At 50.0% G+C, this 16831-nt stretch overlaps 1 protein-coding gene across 23 annotated transcripts in view; it reads right to left on the bottom strand.

Moving 5' to 3' along the window:
• The window catches only part of RALGPS1 (Ral GEF with PH domain and SH3 binding motif 1), a 273716-nt gene that overhangs the window by 165517 nt on the left and 91368 nt on the right, over positions 1-16831 (bottom strand). For 16 of the 23 annotated variants that reach the window (XM_082695667.1, XM_082695668.1, XM_082695657.1 and 13 more), the window contains 2 exons: positions 7312-7395; positions 2280-2369 (listed from right to left, as the gene is read on the bottom strand). In XM_082695667.1, the coding sequence (XP_082551793.1) occupies positions 2280-2369; positions 7312-7395 (174 nt within the window). The remainder of the gene's footprint in view (positions 1-2279; positions 2370-7311; positions 7396-16831) is intronic. The other 7 variants (XM_082695647.1, XM_082695649.1, XM_082695648.1 and 4 more) reach the window with 1 other exon arrangement.

Below are 16831 nucleotides of genomic sequence, written 5' to 3'. Positions count from 1 at the left end.
CAGAACAAGAGGGCCCGAGGAAAAATGTCACCAATCTGCATGGCCCCCACCCCCTACATTAGGAAGACAGAGCTCTGGCTTCTTAGTCACTTGACTGTGCTCCTTTGAGCCAGACCCCACGCTGGTGAGAACATTTGGATTCAATTCAGTCTCACATGAGCTCCTGACCATGGAAGAGAAGAGCAGGGGACACGGCCGAGAGGAAGTACAGAAAGACGGTCTAGGTTGGCACTGAGGGAAACCTGGTAACCGGACTGGGGTCCCCTTCTCATTCTTGGGAGCCAGTGAAGTTTGGGCCAGAGAGCAGGCTCCACAGAGCCAGGAGACCTGGTTCCAATCCCCGCTCCCAATCCCCGTGTGTCCCAGCGAGCTGCTGAGCCTTGTCATGCCAGCGCCTACAAGGAAGGTAACTAAGGCACGTATGCTGTCTGGGATGGTGTGTGCCAAGTGCCAGAGCAGCACCTGGCTCTGGGGGAGTGCTCTGTGCCTGTGGGTAAGACTCCCCCCTGCCTGCCCCCTCACTTGTCTTGGGTACTACCAAACACAGATGCCTTTCCTCTAGTATGACTCTCCTGACCCTGTTCCCAAATCTAGGGAGCTCGGGGCCCCTGCCTACGTGTTCCCACAGCAGTCTGTGCATCTCCTTAGCACACTGGCCTGTAGTCACTTTGACCTGCTTCTCTCTCACCCTGGACCAGGTGTTCCCCGAGAGCAGGGGTGAAGCTGTCCCTGCTGTCATATCCCTAGTGCCGCATATGGCGCACAATAGGGCCTAGTGAACGAACGAATAATAAAAAGCCCTTGTGTCTAGTCCTCGCAACTCTGTTCCTCCTCAGATCTCTCCTTTACCACACAAGTTAATACTTCCTTTCATACATCTTGTAACAATCTCTAATTGTTTCCTGTGTGTAATAACAGATTCTCTGAGAGGACTGAAATTCATCCTATGTATCTGAAAGGCTATGCCTGTCACACAATTTCTTTCCGAGCTGAAGGTCCCCTGGGAGGTCCTCTGGGAGCTGGAAGGTCCCTCTAATCCAGCCGTCTCATTTTGCAGAGGGGAAACCAAGGCCCCGAGGAAGGAGGGGTCTGCACAAGAACAGCCTCAGGGCACAATGCCAGCGTGATGAGCCAGCACTGGAAGATGGCAGAGGTTAAGGTGGGACCAGCTTGGATTCCTTGGACAGGCACCGCAAACTCCATTCCAGAAAGCACCAGTGGCCCGGAACTTCACCCCACTTTCTCTCCTGGCCCAGCATGAACGCACTGACAGTAACAAGCTTCATTAAGCCCAGCCCCAGCACAGTTCCAAGCGCTTCCGAATGCACACGGCATGAAAGTTATCTGCTGCCCCTGGCATACTTCTGGATGGATGCCCTTAACTTTCCCATGAGGGCAGCACAGCAGCTCCCCTGAAGGCAAAGAGACATGCTGCAGCTCACTCGCTACAAGGCCCTGGGCATGGCCGCTCACCTCTCTAAACCCCTCTTCCTCCTCTAGAAGTGGGAGAATAACAATGTGAACATCGAACACAATCAGTTCAGTAGAGCGGCTGCTGTGATGCCTGGCTCATAAGGACATCAGTACAGGTCAGCGGGCCCAGGGTCTGGGTGGGAACACAGCACGTGCACACAGCACATGGGGAACCAGTCAGAACAGCAGTGTGCCACCCGGCTGCAGGCACGCCCTGTGGTCGGCAGCAGCGTAAGGGGAGGAGCTGGCAGAGTGATGAGAATGGCCAGCATCAGGGAAGAGGAGGGAAAGGCAGGATACAGACCTAAGCCCGGGGCTCAACAGCTGGCAAGGACAGAACCTATCAGGGCAGGGGGTGGGAGTGGGGAGTGGGGGCCTAGGCCTTAAGCTCAGGATGGCAGTGGGGTGAGCTCTGCGGATCATGGACAAGACTGCAGGAGGTGATGGTACCACAGAGCCCGGCAGGGCCCCGGACCAGCTGAGTGTGAAACAGGAGGAGGCATGGACCCCAGAGGGAGCCCCCAGGGTCTCATAGAGAGTCTGAAGAGCCACCTAAGGAGAACGGTTGACTGCCATCGTAACGGGTACAGGGCCACACGGCCATGCGTGCAGGGGGGCGGGGATGCCGAGCAGGCATGTAGGCGGGTCTTCCAGCCTAGAGAAGTCAGGTCACAGCTTCTGTTTGAACGCAGTCCAGTACACCCAGAGCAAGGCAGCTCTCAGAGTACTAAGGAAACACATTCCACAAGAAGGATGGAAGGAAGGGAGGGAGGGAGAGAGGAAAACATAATAACGAAAGAGCTTACCTTGGCTATTTTCACAAAATGGCTCAGGATTTCTGCCCTTATTTTTAAAGTCTGTGCTGTTAGAATTTCTCGAACAACCCAAAAACTGACCTGTAGAGTCAAATACACACACACACACACACACCAGAGAAATGGTTAAGCCCTGGACCACCCTCATCACCCTCGCCCACCGCGGGGGGTCAGGAAGCTGGAGGAGCGCAGCCCGGGGTTGCAGGTGGCGGAGGGGTCCTTTACGACACCCAGCCCTGCAGGTGGGTCCCTCCTTCAGCACCCCCTCTCGAACACACACAGCGATGCTGAGAGACAAGTACTTTCCTCATCACCCGGGGGAATTACTGGGCCTCCACAACATATGAATCTCTCTGAAGCTGTGGCAGGAAATTTTGAGATGATTCAGACAGACCCCTGCTCAGAAGGCTGTCAGTTGTGGGGAAACCATGGCCAGGGTGTTGGATGGATGGATCGACAAATGGCCAGACAAACACATATGTTCACTGGCTGTACCACTGTGAGATCTATATCCCTAGCCAGACCTCAACTGAGTAGGATTCACCAAAATTTGCACAATCATAACAAATTTAATTTTCTAGGAGAGGTTCACCCAATAATTTAAATGATATGCAAGTGTCTTTCAAAGACCCATAAAGCAAGGCAGGTGAAGGGACATGTTTTTCTGGAGACCACCGATGCCAAAAGGACATGACGGTACTCTGGGTTCAGAACATTATTCATGCTTCAAAAAAAGAAAAAAGAAAAGAACATTATTCATGCTTGACCTCTCACAGAAATCAACATCCCCAAGCCCCTGAATCCTTTTGGGAACAAGCAAGTTGTCTCCCAGGGTATAGCGGACTCACATGACACTTCAGTACAACACAGAAGGGGCTCCGTGCCAAGAAATTCTGGGAAGTGGTTACTTTCTTGTTTATGTCTCGCTACTGTAACAACAGTGCTGGGTGACCCACGGATGCCCAAAGGCAGGAGGACAGCACAGCCGAGAGAGAGAGAGAGAGCTAAGCCGAGTACAGGGAGGTGTGGAGTTGAAAGGAAGGCAAAGGCATCTAAAACCTCTGAATCTTACAAATTAAAATAAAGATAGTCCAGAGTTAACAAAGCACCTTTACTGCGGCAACTAGATTTTTTTCTCTTTCCTGAAATAGTCACTTTTCAACGAGAAAACAAGAATAACCAAGAACCAAAAATTTGCTTTTTATGTTAAATAGGAATATTATAGAAAAGTTTTTTCCGCGTAATTATCTGTGGTTGCCTCCAGGCCATGCCTGGGTTTCCATAGAATCATTTTTTCCAAGGAATTACCTAAAATTAAGTTCAGCCTCAAACGTTTACTAGCCAGTTACGGAAGAAAGATTTTTCTGGACATCAAATGATATGCCCATAAATGTTATATTTTAATACATGCACATTTTTATGCCACAAAAACTCAAGTGTGATAGTTTATATGTATAATTTAATAGATTCCTGCATGCCAAAAAATCACACACGTTTAAGGCATTATTATGGCACATGGCAGGGTCAACACTGATCTGCAGCACACGGGTGCGGAGGCAACTCCAGGTCAATTCAACAGACTTTTGTGAAGCCTGTTCTGTGTGCAGGCTCTAGGCACCATGAGTCGACACTTGGCCCTTGCCTGATACAGGGGTGACCAGAGGAGGCAAGATCCTCCTGAAATCCCATGGCAATCCTGGATGCAGAAGTTGTTCAACCCAAGCGGACTGGAACACAGGAGAGTTAATGGTAGAGGAAGGTCTGCTGGAAGAGGCAGGCCTTTAAAGATGGGTGGACTTCGAGCAGGTAAAGATAGGATTGGTGTATGGCTATATACACCACGACCAGGGAGGGCTGAGCAGACCGACTGGTGTGGTGTTGCAGGTGCTCTGTGGGGTCAGGGTAGAGGGCGAAATCAAAGCTAGGAAGGGCACTGAAGGCCAGATGATGTAACACCAAAAACTCAATCCATGAAAAAAAACCTGATAAGTTGGGCTTCATTACAATTAGACATTTCTATAGTGCAAAAGATGCTGGTAAGGAAATTAAAAGATGAAGCACAGCCTGGGGAAATACCTGCAAAACACATATCTGATGTACGTATTATATTCAAAATAGACACTTAAAACTCAACAGCAAGAAAACAACCCAACTGAAAAATGGGCCAAAGATCTGGACACCTGACCAAGGAAGTACAAATAGCGATAAAGATGAAAAGATGCTCAACATCATTTGTCATTGGGGAAATGCAGAACTCTGTGTATGTGTTAGAACGGCTAACATGAAACAGTCAGTGAAGGTGCCAGCTGCTGGCCAGTACCTGGGGCAACACACACTCTCGCTCCATTACCGGCAGGAGTACAAAATGGCACAGTCCAGCACTTGCACTCCTAGATATATACCCAGTTTCTTTGAAATCATATGTCTACACACACATGCGTGCACACACACATGCACGTGTTTCTAGCAACTTAGGTTCATCATTGCCAAATACTGTCCTTCTCCTTTCTTTGCACAGGCAAATACCAGTTAATTTTTAGGAAAGATCTATTGTCTATGTCTAGGTCCACTTTTTTTTTACATACATAAAAAAGTTCCAATTGTTCCAGTACCATTTTGTAAAATGTCCCCATTGGGACAAGTTCAGATATATATATATATATGGTCAAATTCTCAAAAAAAGACATAATCCAAAAAAAGGCTGAGCATTTCTGAGCTCTACAGTGAACTCCTTGGTGTTGAGTTACAAGCCTGGCCCATAACACATGCTCAGTGAATTTGTCTGGGTCCTTCCATCCCTCTATGAGCTAGATGAACAAATCCCAGGGGACTCAGATCCCACAGAGAGGCAAGCAAGCCCACAGAGTCTGACCAGGACCCTGGCTACTGGGTTTCTGGTTTGGCCACAAGAAGCTTCAAATCTGCGGGCAACCTCCTTCCAAGCAGTTGATCTTTACGTTCTCTCTTATTTTCCCCCAAAACGTTGAATGTTTACTCCATGCCAGACACTGCACTAAGAGTTCTTCATATACCACCATTTCACTTAATCTCCACACCAACTCTGCAAGGTGAGTCCTATTATTATTCTCACTTACAGATAAGGAAACTGAGGCTTGCAAAAGGTAAGTGACCTGTTTTCCTTATCTACAGGCTGATGGGGAGCCTTGTTCTCACAGAGAAAGTCTGCCAGGAAGGGATGCCGATCAGTTCATCTCCGAGAAAGCAGCCCCAGTGGCTGGCCAGTTTCCAAAAGAGTGCTACAAGGGCTGTGTCCAGGAGCTGCTCACTCGGAGTAGCTGACAGGCTGGCAGCAAGACCATTTCTCGAAGCATTCTGTTTGGGAAAACGCGACTGCACTTCTGGCTCACTTCACCCACTTGGTCTGATCTGGACACAAGGCAATCATGCGCAGAACGAGCTGCCCCGCCCCTGCCAAGCTGACCTGGCCTCAGCGTGCGAGGCAGATTACATCAGAGCCCCCAGCAGCCCTCCTTCGGGAGCTCTGCGGCTGGTCAGAGGTGGGACTGAGCTGGCTCCCAGTCAAATAGTTTTGTGAAGGAAACTCTGAATCCTCTGATAGCATGTGCACATCTGTTTTATTTTTTAAAGCCTAAGCTTGGTTGAAAAGGGAGATTTTGAAAAGAAAGAAAAAAGAAACAAAAGGCTTCAGAACTTCTCTTTTCAAAACAAATAGGTACATACAGCCCCTACTCCCAATGCATCTGGACCCTTCCTAGCTCCTGTTATAGCAACAATAATGCTAACTCCAGTGTCAATCTTCAGATGAAAAGCTGTTGCCTCTTTGAGGCTCCCTCATCCTTGGGTGGCAGCCGAGGCTGGGGAAGCCTGGAGAGGGCTGGGCAGTGGTGATGCACAGGGCCCGGCATTTCTGAGCAGGGAGGCCCAGCTGCAGGGAGGGCCCAAAGGGAACCTAGGCCCATCACCCCAAGGTCCAGTCATGCACACTACACAATCTTGAATCCACTGCCCTCATTTGAAACCAGAAAAAAACAAGAAAGATGAAAAGCTGTCAAAAGCACCATTTGGGGATTGGCCCAGCCAAAAGGGGTCTTACAGGGTAGCTTACTAGCAAAGATCACATTCTGGCAGACTGGCTAAGAGGCCAGAAGTCCACTACCCTTAGTTGGCCCAGGCCCCCATCATCCTTCCCTTAAGAGGGGGTGTGGATCTTCATACCTAGAGCAAAGGCTCTGGTTGGAACAAGTCAGTTTGCAGCGGGATGTGTGAGGCCAGGGGCCTGGCTGTGAGGCACTCAAAGAAATTCAACTCAACAAGTGTTTTCTGAGTATCTCATTGATTCATTTCACAAGCATTTACTGAGGGTCTCTCTTACCCTGGACATTAGGCAAGGGGGCGGGAGGCACAGTGGTGAAGAAGACAGAGCCCAGAGACTGGCATAGAAGGGGGAGGAGGAAGAGCTCCACAGAGTGAGCAGAGATGAGCAAAGGGCCACACGGAGACAGAAGCACAGGGTTCAGTGAGAGAACGTGTGACAGCAAAGACCTCACACAGGCTGGGGATTCACAGAAAGCTCCCTGCAGAAGTGACATTCAAGCTGATCAGACTGGGAGCTGAACGGGGAGGAAGAATTCTGAGCTGAGAAGACGGCACATCTGGGGGCCTGAGGGGACAGAGATACGGTGCATCAGGAAGAGAAGGAAGGCCGGCCAGGATGGGACGGGGAAGGGACAAGGGGTGGGGCGAGAGGGGTGGATGAAAACCTGACCAACTGTGCAGGACCCTGCAGGGCAATTAAGGTGCTGGAGCCTCAGCTTGGGTGGAACTGGAAGCCAATGAAGAGATTCAAACCCTCGAAAGATGGTTTCAGTTCCACCTGCTGTGAAAAAGGACTATGCAGGCAAAGAGGACTGATGGGCAGAGTGGGTTGGGAAGAAGGGTTTGGACCTGTGCCAGGTGCCTGTGACTGAACCCTAGCAGGGTGCCCAGTCCACAGGGAACACCTGTGCTACCTGCTCAGGCACATGCAAGGGGTACTGCTCACCTGATTAAACCTCCGGGTAAAGGCCACGACGTTGGGGGCGAGACTATGTTTCTCCTTCTTACTCCATCCACAGCTGGCAAGTTCCTAGGAAGCACAGAGTCAATTTCAGCAGTGATTCTTTCTAATCGGGAGGCAAAACACAGCAGGACATCTAACTGGAATGTGGACACGGACGTGGGGAAGGGCCGAAGCTCTGGCCATCCTTTTCTTCACCGGGATGGGTGAGGTTCTCCTCTGGAGAGAAGGGCTGGATCTGGAGATGGAGGTGCAGCCTGGGAACCCCACTCCCCAGGTGAGGATGGGAAGTCGGATAGTCTTCTCCATAACCCCAGCCACATTTCTCAGGATTTCTGTGCCAAAAATACCCTTAATGGCAAACTGCCTCTCTGCCAGCTCCCCTGGGACCAGAAGTCCCTTCTGAAAGCAAACTGTCCGAGAGAGGGCATAATGTGTTAGCTAGCAGGATCCTCCCAGTGAACTTAGAACTTAAAATTAAAATATGGCTAAAGGATCTCAGAGCTCATTGGCCATGTGACAGCCTCCATTCCTAGAATCAGAAAATGTCCTAGCCCAAGCCCACTGCAGTCAGAGAAGCTTCTGGAACTACATCACACCCCTTCCCAAAGTCAGCCCCTCCCCTATCTTATACAACCAACATTTGACCAGAAGGAGAGGCTGCCTTTGACATCTTCTTCAGGGGCTTGTCTCTTCTTTCTAGCAGGTTTAACGTTACATTCTGAATCACCAAATTACCTAAGTTTTACCTATCAGTGAGGCTGGTTCCTACCCAAGGGAGCTAATGGGAGCACTTCACCAGGACGACTTGGGGTGCGTAAGGGAACCAGGGAAAACCCATTACCCAATGCCCAACATGTTCAGCTTGTGGCATGGGGGCCCTGGCAAAGAATGGAAGAAAGGAGGCAGATTAAATCTCTCCACTTCTGAGTTATAAGCCCTCCTTTTTAATTCATATCAGGCCTTGCTATTATTATTAACAGCACTTTTTTGCCACACACCTGGAACTTTAATAAGGTCATTAGTGAGAGCCAACTGCCCACCAGCTGGAACGGGGGTCTACTAGCAAGTCTGGGAGGGCAGTGGGAATGGCCAGAGACAAAACCTGCAGGCTGAGCAGCTGTGCCCAAAGCACAGTGCCCTTCGAATGCTTCTCGGGACCCAACTATAAGCCTCAGACAGGCGGGTGCTGTGCGAAGGCTGGCTGGAGGCAGTGGGCAGCTCCCGACACAAGACCCCATGGCCTGCACCTGGGAGCTCTTGGACCTGGGAGCTCTCGGCCAGGAAGCCAAGGCTGTGCCCGCGGCTTCTCCCCAGACCGCCCCCTTTCTGCAAATGCACCATTCCTCCTCCGGGCCACCCACATGGAAGACACGGCCATCCCGGACCCTGCCAAGTCCTTCGCACCTTCAGTGTAGACCCTAAGTAACAGCAATGACAAGGACGCCAACTAGGGCTGCCATTCAGCAAGAGCCCCGATGGGGCAGTCAGGCGCCGGCCTCATCACGCCTCCTGTCGTCTCACGCCACTCTCACCGTCTCCAGTTAGCAAAGAGGAAGGGCTCAGGATTTTTCCTCTCGAAGGAATACCTTGACCTTATTTCTTTTCTAATGTAAGCATAACTCTCTTTAAGATGTAGGATTTACCTGTTTACCATGATTCTTCCTGTTTTGAAAATGTGTATTCAACCTGCCTCAGTTACACTGACTTCTCTCTCCCCTTTAGAACATACACTCAATTGCTTCTGCAAATGGGTATCGATGCCCTTTCCAAGTTAAATTATGAGAACAAGAGCAGTCTTCCTTGTGGATCCCAGAACCAGTCCTGGGAAGGTATGGGCTACAGTAAGATCGAAAAAAGAATTCATTAACCTGGCAATCAAGGACGGGGGCATGGCTGTCGCCCAGTTACTGGCTGATAGTTGCTCCTTCTGTTTTTTTCCCAAAATTCTTTAATACCCAGCAAAAGTTATACACGTATGTGTGTGTACACATGCACACATTTTAATTACAAGTACACAGTTAATTAAGAGTCTGTAATCTTATGTAGAATTAGACAGACTGCCTCCACACACCAGCTGTGTGATCTTCTCAGGCACTGTCTTCTCAGAATCTCAATTTTCACATCTTAAAACGGGTATGACACTGTAATAACTAGGAAGCTCAACACGACGATTAAATGAGATTAAGACATTCAGAGCACACAGTACAGAACAAGACCTCAGTAAAGGTTATCTCCCCTCCCCTCCCGAGGGTCCCACTGCTGTCAGACTCAGCGCGAGCTCCAAACAGCCCTTCCTTCCCTCACACAACGCTCTCATTGGGATCATAAATTATTAATAAAATCGATTACTGTTTCTCTCTCACTTTGCTGATGTCATGCACACAGGAACCAAAGCAAGAACTTAATACATCTGCCCTACATTTATATGATTAGAACATTTCCAAGACCCTGATTCATAAATTGCTTGTACACTTCTTGGATTTTGACAATTCCCTAAAGAACCTTTTGCAGTGAGAGACACGTAATATTTAAAATTAAAGCCTCAACAGAGTAAAACATTATGTTTGAGGGGTTCTTTGATGAAATGGATGGAGCAAAGGCCTTAAGAGCCAGAAGACCCCGGTCTGAATCCCAGCCCGGCCACATGATTCCCAGGTGACTCCAGGCAAGTTAACCTCTGGGGCTGCTGGTTTCATCGCTCATCAAACAGGGACACTGAAATCAACTCCACAGACTGGTGCCAGCGACCGAAAGAGGGAAAGCCTGACAGAGGAGGTGACACGCAGGGCACAAGTCTGGCCCCCAGCGGACGGCAGGCAGCATTTGTTGAGTGAATGGCGTAGGAGCGTTCCTCATACTCCCAAATTCAGGGCAGAAAGATTTATCAGGACGTCAAAAGAAGTAAGACCATTCTATCTGCACTAAAACAAGTCCTAGGCCCAACCTCCTTGGCCCTGTTCCTCTTCTGTGTTTGGCCTTATAGGATTACAAGAGATTCCATCTGTGTGAAGTGGGTTTGGAAGATGTGAAGTAATAGAATAAAACTCTTCCAGTCACTAATGCCTAAAAAAGGTCTATGCTATGGAACTGATCTGAGTGTAATTAAGTTCAAATTGACCAGAGGAGACAGGGCTGGTTCTAGAAGGAGCCAAGGGGCTGGGCTGAGGCTGGTGGCCCCACAGCCCTGGTGAGTGGGCTGCCACACGCCCCCTCCCCCGGGCGCCAGGGCCCTGATCTCGCCCAGTCTGTCCTCGGCTCTGAGTTCTCTGCCGAGGTCAACGGGATGTGAAAGCAGAGGAGTATGAGCCTGTGTGTCCTTTGCCAGCTTCCTCTGGGGCCTCTCTTCTTTCATGCGGATGCATGTCCCTGGCTTCATCAGAGACAAAACAGAAGCTGTGAGAAGAAAACTCTCTGCTACCAAATGTGCAAATTCACCTGTGCCCTCTCCCTTCCTCAGCTTCAGGGGAAGAGAGACCCTTTCCTTTAGGGGACCTGCTCTCCTCCTGGGCACTGGATCCCATCGCATCCCCTGCTCAGAAGCCTGCCCTCCAGCCCTCTCTCCCCCCTTCACCCCCTTCCTCTCCGTGGAGAGCAGTAACAGGAAGATGATAACAGCGAGGGCAGTTACGATGAAAGACATCTTTTCCAGGCCTCTGGGCTCCTCTGGCTCCTACTCTTTCTTCTCCTTCCCAGTGAATTTCCTGAAAAGACAATCCGTACCGCTTCCTTCTCCACCTCCTTCCCTCCCCCTTCTCCACTGACACTGCTCGGTCCTCCACGGGTGACAGCCTCCTGGCTGGGCAGCCGCCCGCCCCTTCCCACTCCCTGGCCCTGCCCTTCAGCACCGTATTCTCTGGCCGCCTTCTCACTGTCTCACGATCGCCGTGCCCAGTCCCATTTTCTGGTTGCTTTCTTCTGTTCCGGCACTATCCACCACTTCCACCGAAATCTGTCCATGGTCTTCTTCTGCCCTGTTCTATGTCCATACTCCTCCCCGGGAGCCCACCTTTACTGCCATGGCTTCCACCGCACGTCTGTGCCCAGCCTGGAGTTCTCTCCTGAGCCCCAGACCAGGATATTTAGCCGCCTCCCGGCCACATGCTCATTGGTACCCCATAGGAACCTCAGCGTCAGTAGGCCCAGAGCGCAAAGGAGTCTGACCAGCTGCCTTAAATTTAAAAATGTAACACATGAGGGGCGCCTGGGTGGCTCAGCGGGTTAAAGCCTCTGCCTTCGGCTCGGGTCGTGATCCCAGGGTCCTGGGATCGAGCCCCGCATCAGGCTCTCTGCTCAGCAGGGAGACTGCTTCCTCTTCTCTCTCTCTCTGCCTGTCTCTCTGCCTACTTGTGATCTCTCTCTCTGTGAAATAAATAAATTTTTTAAAAAATCAAAAAAAAATGTAACACGTGAGATTCAATTAGACACTAATTCTGGGAGTTGAAGAACAATGTTTATTACAAAGAAACTGGAAACAATTTCTAACTGATACAAAAACTTTTTCTTAATGCAAGCATTCCTAGGTGACAGCAAGAGTCACCACTGCGTTAGGTTCTCCCTGCAAGCTTCTTGGGGCCACACTGCCAGGAACGCCCCCAAGAGCTGCCAGTTTTGTGTGTAGGAGTTTGGCGGTCAGACCGTGTCTGGGGTCCGTGAGGTAAGGCCCTGGAAGAGCAGACCGGGGGAGTGGGCCAAGTCCTCCCTGAAGACACTACAGGACCAAGGCCACAGGAAATTGGTGCTAACACATGGCCCTTCCACACAGGTGCTTGATCCTGACTGCAATCTTTTCCAAATCACATTCTTGAAACACGTCCCCGTGGAACATGCACCACTTTAAGAAGTCCCTATATGTGACCTTACAGAATACGACCGGCGGCTGCCGGCCAAGGGCCCCATATCACCATTTTTACTCCCTCTTCCACCCTCCATGTTTCTCCCCATTCCTCCTGTTCTAATATCTAGAACAATCTTCAGAAGAACTGGTGGGACAATCACACGTAGCCAAAGGAGCTCTAAAAACATCCCAGGGAGTAGATGACCCACTGAGGCAGTCAGCGGGGACAGTGCCAGTTCCGGAGCTAGGGGTGGGGTCTAAGGAGTAAGGCATCTTAGGGCCTAGACTCTGGTGACATGATTAAGAACAGGCAAATAACAGAGTGGCTGCCATGTCCTTCAGGGCCTGCCAGGCCTTGTCACCCTGCAGGAAGCCACAGTAGCCAAGGTGTGTGACATCCATAGGCTCCTGGCGTGGAAGTGGGGGTTCTGGGGCTGGAGGCAGGGATGACAGATCCTCCATGGGGGCTTCTGACCTGGAGCCCAGCAGTGGGGCTGGCGCTGGTCTTAGGAGTGAGCTGGCAGGGCACAGTTGTACAGAGAGAGACTGCGGAGCCCAGCAGTTGAGGAGGCAGACGGACCATGGCTGACCTACAGCCACTGGCTCTGGGACCCTGAGCAGGTCACTTCCACTCCCAGGGCCTGACCTTGCTCTTCTGAAAACTGGCAGGATATCACCTCTCCCAGAGAAATTTTAAGGGGTAAGTGAGGAGATATTTGCAACTGCTTAGCATGATGTCTGATACACTGTAAGTACTTCCAATGTGCTTCTTAAATAAATAAAATAATGCTCAGGGGGAAAGGCAGCACAGAGCGGATGGGAGCAGGGGCAGGTGATCCAGGCCAGGGGAGACCCTGCAGTCTGGTGGGGTAACACCCAGGAGAGCAGTCCCTGGGCAGCAGGACTCGCAACTAGGCCAGGGATGGGGGTCAAGGCCCAGCCAGATAAGCAAAAACAAGATTTACTGAATACCAACTTAGTGCCAGAAACTGTGTCACACTTGACACGCGCCATCTCACGTCATTCTTACAGGACCCTCAGAGCAGGTGCGGCTGCTACCACCTTCAGCTTCTAAACGAAAAGCAATATCGTGAGTAGGTGTATTAATGTGCCCAGGCCACACACAGTCGGTGACAGTGGCAGCATGAGCCTGTCCTTGCTAAAGCCAGGCCAGAGCTATGGGCCTCACGGGGGACTCCAGCAGGCTCCCGGCCTCAAGCAGAGTGGGCGGTGTGCAGGAGCAGACCAAAGCAGAGGCTGGGCTGAGAACAGCATGGCGGGCCCGGGGGGCTGGAGCCGAGCAGCGGAGCAGTGGAGCAGCGGGAGGAGAGGTGGTAACAAAGGAAGCAGGCTGGGGGGGGGGGGGGCTGGTCATCGCCTAGCCTGGAGGGCAAGAAACGACTGGAGTTTATCTTACCGGGTGGGGTGGGAAGGCAGTGGAGGGACTGGGTATAGGCAGCTCCCAAAGCCTCACACACATGTTAGGTTTTATTGCCCTGAGAACATGAAGGAGAGAGTGGCAGAGCGGACGTAAACTCACTCTTCCGCTAGGCTAGAGTCTAGTCCGCGCTATAATCTCATACGCGGGGTATGGTTTTCTCACAGGAGGGCAAGTCACTTCAGTAATTTGAAATAAACACCAGCAGGGGATGATGTGTGTATGGAGGAGGGAGGGAGGCAGGGCCCCAGGAGAAATGAACACGGGGCCCTCCAGAAGGCTTCAGAACCCTGGCTGGCCAAACCACAAGAGCAGGAAGGAACCACTGGGGACAAATGGGCACCTTCTTTGGCATCAGAGCGTGTGTCTCGTGGGCAGAGATCACTGAACAAGTACCAGCAGGTTATTCTTCCTCAGCTTGCAGTCCTACTAACGTCTACAGAATAACAACTCCCAACCACCGCTGTTTCATCAACTCCTCAAACTACTGTCTATTCTGGACACATGTAGATTAAGGGTCATGAAGATGATGCAAATTTCCAAAAACATTCCCCCGCCAGGGCTAGTACTGGGCGGCTCTGCACAATTAGAACCAGCTGTCAACGCAGGGCAGCAGCCAACTGCAACCCTGCGAACAGTTCCCCGTCCACGTGACAGAGAAAGGGACCCAGTGAACAGAATGGAAAGCAGCCACTGGCAACTCTGCTCACACGGATTCCCAAGACCGACAGAAGGCCCACGGGGCCACCCGCTCCTTTTCCGCTCTTACGCTGGGGACTACGCTCAATTCCCTTTCTCCATATTCTCGGGAAATGCTTTTCCCAAGTAACAGTATTCAGATGTTCGCTTTTAAAAAAACAGTACATTTTGGCTTTTTTGATTAGGGACCGAGTAGATGTTCATGACAGAAAACCTAGACAACACAGAAAGCTTAGAAGAAAATGTAAACCATCCATTAGCCTAAAACCCAGAGAACACCGGAATTTAGACTTGGACAATAAGAACAACTAATATTTACTGAGTGCTTTACTAAGCGCCACATACGCCACACCGTCCATCTGCTTGTCCACTGTGAATCCTCACAAGCCCGGGAGGTAAGTACCATTACGGCCCCATTTTGCAGATGAAGAAAGGGAAGCCTAGTTGGAAGCATTAGGCAATTTGCTCCAATCCTCACATATGGTCAGTGTGAGAGGCAAGACTCAAAGCCAGGTATGTCGGTCTCCCAAGCCTGGCCTCTGAGCCACAGAAGGTCCCTGTCTAGAGGGCGGCAGCCATGACGCAGGGGCACACACACGTGCACACACACCACCTGCTGTCCCGAAAATCGATCTTCTGCCACGTCTGTGACTCCAGAGCCTGCCGCCGTCCTCACATCTTCCCGTCCCTCCATTTGCAGAGTTCCTGCGACATGCAGGACACCTCCTAGAAACAAGTCATCCTCATTGTCCCCTGTGGGTTTCCCTCTGAGTTCTAGATGGAAATTTTAGCTTGTCCTTTCACTCTGCTTTGGTTTTCCATCTCCTCTACTGCTCACCATTCCCACAGCAGTCTGAGTTCGGGAATCACGTTTTTCGGCACAAACAGATCCTTCCTGATCTTGATCCTCATGTGCCACGGGGTCACCCTGAACACTGCTGGGAAAGCGAAATGAAATTTCTGGAAGTACCTGCTTCACGGGAAGACATAGGCTCGGACCTAGACTTCGCACTGCCTTCCATTTACTGGCCAACTAAAACTTTTCTGTGTCTGGTGAGTATGTTAAATACCACGTCGGAAACTGGAAAAGTTAACTCAGACAGTCCGGGGCCACATGATTTTACCAGTGAGTCCTCTCAGACTTTAAAGGAACACCAAATTCTCATGCTAAATAATTTATTTAAGAGCACAAAAAGTAACGGGGAGCAGCCCCAAACCCTGACACCCAACAAATACAGAACAAGGGGGGATAGAATGAGCCCCACATGATCTAGAAGGTGTGTCTAAGAAATACAAGAACAAGCTAATATTTTGAAGACTATTAACATAATAACAGCACATCAATAAATCAAAGAAAAAAATGTGATATAATCCTCTCAGATATTGAAAGGTAATTAGTAAAATGCAACATTCCATTTGAGATTTTATTTTTTTTTTAAGATTTTATTTATTTATTTGACAGACAGAGATCACAAGTAGGCAGAGAAACAGGCAGAGAGAGAGAAGGAAGCAGGCTCCCTGCTAAGCAGAGAACCCGATGCAGGGCTCAATCCCAGGACCCTGGGATCATGACCTGAGCCAAAGGCAGAGGCTTTAACCCACCGAGCCACCCAGGCGCCCCTCATTTGAGATTTTAAAAAGAAAAAAACCAGTCAGCTGGTTAAGCTGCTGACTCTTGACTTCAGCTCAGGTCATGATCTCAGGGTCATGAGATGGAGCTGTGTCAGGCTCCGTGCAGGGTGCGAAGTCTGCTTGAGATGTTCTGTCTCTCCCTGGGCCCCTCTCCTCCATTCACAGGAACTCCCTCTCTCTTTCTCTCTCAAATAAATAAATAAACCTTTAAAAAGAAAAAAAAGAGTATTAGAAGCTCAGTAATATGTATCTCAAGCCAACAGCCATCATTATAGCAAAGAGAAGAGAAAGCCTGCAGGAATTTGAATTACAAAGAGAAACAGGTGGTACGGGAGGTTCCTTGTCTGAACCACGGAACACAGAAGATGATCTGAGCAGCTTTCTTCTTTCTCAGCAGGTTGGTACCTTCATTACCTACAATGGACCTTCAGGCATTAAGCTTGACTTTCTCGTGATTTCTAGTTGAGGAAGGCCTACAAGCTACAGCCCAGCACTGGTCAACAGAAATGTCACACAAACCATGTATTTTAAATGTTCTAATGCCACATTAAAGAGGAGGGTGTGGGGGGAGGTGGGGGAAAACAGGTGAAAATAACAATTTATTTTGTTTAACTCAATACATCCAAAATACTTTCTGACCTGTAATCAATATAAAATATGACAAATTATGATGAGATAGCTTGACCCTTTCTTTGAAATCTGGTCTGGTTTTTACACGTATGGCACACTTCAGTTCGGACTAGCCAGATTTCAAGTGCCCAAGAGATGCATGCAGCCACCATTTTGGTCAAGAGAGTTCTCACCAATGTACAAAGGCACTAAATATATACAATACAATGTACAAAGACACTAAAATATAAGGTTTACTGGGGTGCCTGGGTGACTCATTCCGTCAAGTA

This window comes from Mustela nivalis (genome assembly GCF_964662115.1).
Source record: "Mustela nivalis genome assembly, chromosome: 13".
Lineage (NCBI taxonomy): Eukaryota > Metazoa > Chordata > Mammalia > Carnivora > Mustelidae > Mustela > Mustela nivalis.
This window is presented reverse-complemented; position numbering and strand designations above follow the sequence as displayed.